The 6,884-nt window shown below is 34.4% G+C and overlaps 2 protein-coding genes across 8 annotated transcripts; both read right to left on the bottom strand.

Annotated features, from left to right (window-relative positions):
* Positions 1 to 276: 276 nt before the first annotated feature.
* LOC103833318 (monocopper oxidase-like protein SKS1) lies at positions 277 to 2,104 on the bottom strand. 6 transcript variants are annotated; one of them, XR_004450324.1, is made up of 7 exons: positions 1,970 to 2,104; positions 1,533 to 1,658; positions 1,286 to 1,422; positions 1,087 to 1,191; positions 840 to 965; positions 706 to 739; positions 277 to 620 (listed from the first exon to the last, which is right to left on the bottom strand). XR_004450324.1 is itself a non-coding variant. In XM_033277506.1 (5 exons), the coding sequence occupies exons 2-5, from the start codon at positions 1,176 to 1,178 to the stop codon at positions 609 to 611; spliced, it is 264 nt and encodes an 87-aa protein (XP_033133397.1). In that variant the 5' UTR covers positions 1,179 to 1,191; positions 1,970 to 2,103; the 3' UTR covers positions 277 to 608. The 6 variants fall into 6 exon arrangements, 1 of the variants encoding a protein (XP_033133397.1); XR_004450325.1 differs by having other exon boundaries at positions 1,539 to 1,658; XR_626163.3 differs by having other exon boundaries at positions 1,036 to 1,191; positions 1,286 to 1,658.
* Positions 2,105 to 2,298: 194 nt separating this feature from the next.
* LOC103833319 (basic leucine zipper 61) lies at positions 2,299 to 4,209 on the bottom strand. Of its 2 annotated transcripts, none has more exons than XM_009109408.3 (5): positions 4,083 to 4,209; positions 3,377 to 3,952; positions 3,078 to 3,153; positions 2,852 to 2,978; positions 2,299 to 2,758 (listed from the first exon to the last, which is right to left on the bottom strand). In XM_009109408.3, the coding sequence occupies exons 2-5, from the start codon at positions 3,940 to 3,942 to the stop codon at positions 2,598 to 2,600; spliced, it is 930 nt and encodes a 309-aa protein (XP_009107656.1). In that variant the 5' UTR covers positions 3,943 to 3,952; positions 4,083 to 4,209; the 3' UTR covers positions 2,299 to 2,597. The 2 variants fall into 2 exon arrangements, with proteins under 2 accessions (XP_009107656.1, XP_033133388.1); XM_033277497.1 differs by having other exon boundaries at positions 3,377 to 3,911; positions 4,083 to 4,204.
* Positions 4,210 to 6,884: the final 2,675 nt, after the last annotated feature.

Genomic DNA, 6,884 nt, shown 5'->3' with positions numbered 1-6,884 from the left:
ATTTACGACAAACTTTGTTGTAATCTCATTCTCACCATTAACATTGTAAGTACTCATGCAAGTTTGTACTTGAAGAATGAAAATACATAATTACCAATCAGACTAACCCTGGAGAAGTTTAGAGACTCAATCTACAAAAGTCTGTAGTTTATAGTAACACTCGCGGATACGTCAAGTTCAGGCTATCTACACACAGATGTATTGTATGTAATAAAATTCACAACCATGAATATTTTTAGTAAGTTTTGTGAGTAATTAGAGTAATAAGTTTGATTATTCTTGCAAGTGCACGCATTTACTATTAACTTATATGGTTCAAACTACAGAGAAAAGAAAATTAGCAGAAAGTAATTTATATGAATCTAGAGGACACAAAATTATTGTTACAATAAAGTTGTACTAAAATCTAGAATTGTAGAGAAAGTAAACAACGCGAGCTTCAAGCTCTGAAGGGTTTCCCCACAGGGAAAGTCACATTAGAAGAGATCCATCTCATGAGACAAAGTGAGAAAAACTCTTAGTCAAACAGGTACACTACTGTTGTTGTACTTGTAAGGACCCTTTCCAATGATGAGACTCCATCCGGCATCCCAAGTTCTTTCCCATAATCATGTATTCTCCTTAAAACCAGAAAAGCAAAGGTATAGATTAAAAAGGGCGACGATAATGAAACACAGACAAAAGACCAAAGTGATGATTACCTACCTTATGGTATTGAGTGTACCATTTCGCCGTTAGGCTGTGGGAAAAGGATAAAATTAATGTTCCGGTTATTAATCAAAAAATAACCAAAATTGCCATATGCTCTCTGAAAGTTGAGTCAGGGAGAGTAGAAGAACCTTCCAATTTGATCTTCCACCTGAAACTGGTAAGTAAAGTTCCATCTCAGAGGAATAGGGAAGTGTGTGCCAAGAAGACCGTCTTGCCACAAGTTACGCCGCATTTGGATGCCAGGTGGCCAAGGCCTATTCCAAAAAACAAATTAAAAGAACTCAAGAAGCATATTAGTAGTCACATAGAAAATGAGAACCATACATTTTAGTCACAACTGGTCAGTTGGTATAGAAAGAAAGCTCCTGGACTCACCAAGTCAAAAGAAGAGGCTCATTCAATTTAGACTCTAACAACAACATTATAGTTGGTCGTAGCATTAAACAAAGGTCCTGGAAACTGCCCATTGACGGCTATCACCTGAAACTCAATAAAAAAATATGTTAAAACCATATATACGAAGCTAGCACCAAATCAAAGTAGCAAACTTTATATAGACAAAAGGAACCATTACCTAACAACACGTAAATCCATGTAAAGTCGCAATCTTGAGATTCTATGGTAATGAGTTTTAGATCAACAAAAGCGACCTCCTTTAGAAATTATCAGCCTCGGGTTCGAAGTTACACCGAAATAGAACAAAACTCATCACTGTCCAAAATCCAAGAGACAGTGAACATCTTTCGATTGACAGCGAGAAGGCTGTGAGAACGCTATTAAGACACCAACTTCCAGAGAGAAAGTAAAGTAAGGAACAAAACCAAAACCCGTTGAGGAACACCGAGAGAGGAATCTATGATGTAAGAGACTTTGCAGTTTTATAATAGAATGACTCCATGTTTCAGCCTCTCGTGGATCGAACACACTACTGTACGTCCTTGACCATTCTTCAAAATCCATAGAAAAAAAAACAGATTATAAATCATTTCCTTTGAACTGGAAAATGTTCAGATGCAACATTAGGATGTACGCATAACGTAACATTGTAAGAAAGCAAATAGGTTCAAATGATTAAACAGAATTGCATATTCACGGATTAGCAAATCAAAACTTTTTCAATATAAAATAAAAAGCCTATAAGATTCGAAGGTGGATGAAATAGCACATACATCCAGTGAGCATCCACAACTACTACAATAAACTAAACAAGTGTTTGGGCTAGATTAAGAGGATAAAGTTCAAGGGAAAGCAAGCTTACATTTTTATAGTCGCAGTTCCACCGCCTTTCATGGGAGAAGCTCTCATTTGATGGATTAATAAGGACTTTAAGTAGATGAAAAGTAACCGGTAGCTTTTCAGATTTTAAGGAAGAAGATGAAACAACGCTCTCAGAATGGTGGAGACAAAAGCATGCGTAAACTTAATATCAAAACAACACTTAGAGCCGCGTTTACGGTTAATGATACTATCTGCGGGCTGTATGAGTGGAGCAAAATGAAGGCCCAAAATGAAAATGAAACACACATAAATTGAGGGACAGGTGTCAATCTCTCCTTTCACTATTTTCTTAGGTGGCAAGAAGAGAAGAGAATCAAAGTCTTCAGTATAGATATATATAAATTATTACAACATAATTAACATGGTAGAGCTGTTTCATAGACGAAATTCTCTTACACATCTTCAATAAAAATAATTAAATAAAAAGAGAAGAACTTGAACATCCACATTATTATATATGTTACTATACTTTTCTCAGGCATTCATTCAAGACTGCAAACTTTACTGGGCTTACCTATCATATATGAACATTGAGAAAAAGATTTATAAGATCTTATTATAGAGCATAGTGAGAAAGTTAACTGGAACTGGATCCAGAATTTCCTAAATCATATTGCCAAGGCTGCAAACTGGGACTCGGGTTCCTGTGTGGCGGGTGGGCGGTAGTCGTATCGGTTCTGCTGCATTTGTTTCTGATTCTGTTGTGGTTGTTGTTGGTGCTTTCGAAACTTCAGATTTCCTATCTCTCTTTCAAGGAATTGTTGCTCGACTGTATCAACCACCCAAAATTACAATTTCGCAAGAAAAAAATATATTTTGGGATATTAGTGAGAAACTTTATTGTTGATGTAAGATTATTTACCATGTTTAAGCTTTTGGATTTCTGCTAAACTATCCAGACGTTGTTTTAATGCTCTATTTTCCATGCTAAGCATGACTAGCTGTTGATCCAAGTAGTGTATGGCAGATGACATTTCACATCCTTGAGCCTGTTGGAAAAAAAAACTCATTATGTATAATGTACATAGCGTTTACTGATGTTCATGAAATTAAAGACTATATGGAATATGTTCATTTTTAAATCTTACTTGTAGCACTTGGATGGTTCTTTCCAAATCTGATATGTACTCAAGCCTCCTTAGACGTGCCCGATGAGCATTTTGGCTGCAGTTTAAGTGAGAATTACATAATACAATAATGGGAAAAGGTACGCCCTATAGACTAGGTGATTAGAGTACAAGCAATCGATCCTTTAAACCCAACCAATTTTGTTTGTGGATGACTATAACCCGCATCAGGAAAAAAGAAAGCAGCTTTGTGGTAAATGAAATATATGTCTACTAGTACTAAGTTGTATGTATATTAGTACAAGAATAAGACCCCTTACTGTTTGATACGTTTAGAGTCAGTTTTTGATCCAGGACCGTCTGGTTTTGTGAAAGAGCCTTCTTTCATTTTACTTACTTGTGTTTCAGCTGATTTCGAGGCAGAGGTACCTGCTTTATTTACAGCTCCCCATGACACATGTGTTTGGACATTAGTTCCATTTTTGTTAGAAAACTCCCATCCCAATTTACCGTGGTTGTCGTAAGAGTTAGGCTGCCACAAATCATCATGCCGATTAATGTTCTGCACTATCCCAGATGGCCCAGAAAAATGACTATTCAGAAGGTCATCTTCTCTAAAAGGCATAAAAGCTGAGTTTAAGTAGGCAGATGTGTCACTAGCTGAACGCCTATGACCTTTGTTGATCTTAGGTGACGCTGGCTCGCTTAGGAGATCATCGAGCCAAGCTGGTTGCTCATCTATGAGAAGATTATTTAAAGAAGCACTGTGATGGTGCATATTACTTGGAGGAGAAATACTATTCTCCCTGTTCTTTTGGGAAGCTTGTGATTGTCTTCCAATAGATCCAAAATTTCCTGCGTTGGATAAACTGCCTGAACCTTCCATTCTTCAAAATCTAGAAGGGAGAATTACATGTATTAAAAAAACAAAGAATGTCTTCTTGATCGTGGTCAACGAAAAAGTGCAGAAACCATTATTTTGATCTTTCTCCTATTCTTGAACGAAGTTTGTTAGGACATATATACCTTAAAGGGCAATACTTAGGAGACGTTTAGTACCAAACCTCCGACGTGGAGGAGAATGGTATATCCCGCGATGTAATCTCCTCCTGTGTTAGTGTCAATTACCCCTTCTTTCTTAAAATTCGAAAAGACAATGAACTATCCCAATCGCTAAATAGAGAGAGATGCCAGATCAAAACAATCCATGTTGATGGTTTCCGTAGCGTGCTTTTCGTGAAAACAATCGTTCTTGTTATTTTCTTTATTTAGTTTACTACTCTGTTTCTTCTTGTTGTCATGTCCCAAAATAGTCTTCTTCACCATTGCTTCATCACGTACGGTACACAATACTGGTTATAATTCATTCTTGTTACTCCATCCATTTCAATCTAAGTATTGTTTTAGATTTGTGCATACATATTAAAAAAATATATTAATTTTATTTATTTTCTAAATAAAAACATCATTACATATACAACTAACTACATTCCAACCAATTAGAAAAATTAATTAAGAAATAAAACTAAAAAAATTGTATTAAAATTCTAAAACAATATTTATTTTGTAACTAAATTTTACTCCATGACTCCATTTAATATGATGGAAAGAGTATATTTTATCATATTTATAAAATTGCCTTGTTTTATTGTATCCTATATATATACCATATGTATTCTATAATATAAGATCAAAATAAAATTTAAAGGCACTCTATAATTGGATCGATGAGGCTAAGCAATTGGCTGACAAGCTTGCCTTGCCTAAACAAGAAGACGATGATAGCATGATGTATATAGGGACCACACAGCCTGTGTTCTAGTTGTAGTACAGTAGTAGAGAAGCTAGAAAATGATTCTAACCTGACCACGACCAAGGAAGATGATTACGTGTTTGTACCTTAGGGATCCATGACCAGAGCAAGGACCATGTCACTTAAAAAGGCATTGTTAGTTTTTGTGTAGCACTTTGGCGAATTGAAAGAAGAAGATGTCGTGATCGAAAAAACGACATGAAGACTTGTGTTTGGACACTAAGAAAGAAAAATAAATCTTCGCCCAAAATGAGGTTTAGCCAAAGATGGGCCAACGAAAAAATTGGGTAGACCAAAGAGCCTCAACCAAGACAGTCAGTGGGTTGTCCAGAGGCCAGCATTCGGTCTCCGGAGAGCCATGGGCGAAAAACGACTTAGGTCGATGGGAGGTCAAATAATCAACCATATAAACATTTAGGGTCTCATCAAACGCAGCGGTTGCGGTTTTGGGAATTTGCGGATGCGGGTGGTTGCGGTTTGTAGCAGTTTTAAGAGATTTGTACAATTGGTACTGCGGTTAGAAATTAGTGTGTTTGTGGGATACTTATGACTGATTAACTACCAAATACATCAGCGGTTAAATAACAAATTAACAATATTTATATTTTATATAATTATAAAAAAATTAAAAATCATAATATTATAATAAATATAAAAATTATATTTAGAAAGTTATAGTTTTAAATTTTAAAAAATTATAAAAATATTTTTATTTTAAAATTGTACAATATTAATTAAAATATGATAGATAAATTTTAGTATTTTTATAAGTCTAATTAAAATTTTATTGAATATTTTTATTTTTGTATTTATAATGTTTGAAAAAAGAAAAACAAATTACTCTCCGGCAACCGTCCGCAACCGCAACTGCAAACGTTAGCAGGAACCAAATTTTAAATCTAAGAGGTTTAGAGTGGTTTGAAGGTATTTGAGTGATTATTGCAAAACACTAACAACTGCTACCAACCGCAAAAGTTGTGTTTGCGGATGATAGCGGAAAAACCAGTCATGCCTTTACTTGTACATCTTTCAAATTTAGCTTTTCTCCTTTCCAACTTCCTATTTAAATTTTGTCTACACATTTGTTCATATTGACTAGTTTCCAACTTTCTATTTGTTTATTGTTGACCAACTATGTAATCCTGCGAAGAGTAGGTTTTTTTTTTGGGTGAAATTTTAAATTTATTGAAAAAGTAGGTTTAAGCATTAGGGTTTTGGTTTTTTTTTTAATCATCTTCCCGGATTCTTTTTTTTTGTTCACTTAATAACTTAAGAGAAAATTAGGCTCAATAACAAAAAAAATAATATAATTCACTATTTAACTAAAATTTTGCTTTCTCTCTTCTTTTTTCTTCTTATCTCTCTCTTCCCTCTTTTTAAAAATCTAATTACCCTTTTTTGTTATTCTATAAACTAGAGTCTTTGTCCACGCTACGCGTGGATAAGTGTATAGATAGTTTAAAACACGATCATAAGTTTCAATGTTTTTGCTTGGATTGGGAGCATTGTATTTTTCAAAATTATGGAAAAGTTGGTGATTAATAAGTTTATGCAATTGTTAAAAAAACGAATAAAAAGAGTAGCTTAAATTATCATAAATAATGTAAGAAAGAAATGAAGTCTTTTGAAGAAGAGAAGCTTTGATGTGGACCATATGAAAGAAATAGCGTGAAATTGGTTGATTAAGTTAGTTAACTTAAATTTTAGTAGATACCAAGCCATGGTAACTATATAATAAAGATACATACTTGTCATAGCTGCATAAGAACTATGTGTAAGTCCTTCTTTAAGTGAATGTACCATCCTTTGGTTGATATGTTGGGCATTATAAATCTGTTGAATATAATTATTTACTAGAAGACCTTTCAAAAATGGTGGGAGTGAAAGATTCTAATTTAATTAAAAATACTTTTGTGTGGAGGAAGGCCTTTGAAGTTCTCTTTGTAGACTATGTTCTTCACTTTCAGCCGGTGCAAATCTTCGCCTTTAATGATTGTTAATCCTGCTTTGATTGT

Source organism: Brassica rapa, chromosome A08 (assembly GCF_000309985.2).
Source record: "Brassica rapa cultivar Chiifu-401-42 chromosome A08, CAAS_Brap_v3.01, whole genome shotgun sequence".
Lineage (NCBI taxonomy): Eukaryota > Viridiplantae > Streptophyta > Magnoliopsida > Brassicales > Brassicaceae > Brassica > Brassica rapa.
This window is presented reverse-complemented; position numbering and strand designations above follow the sequence as displayed.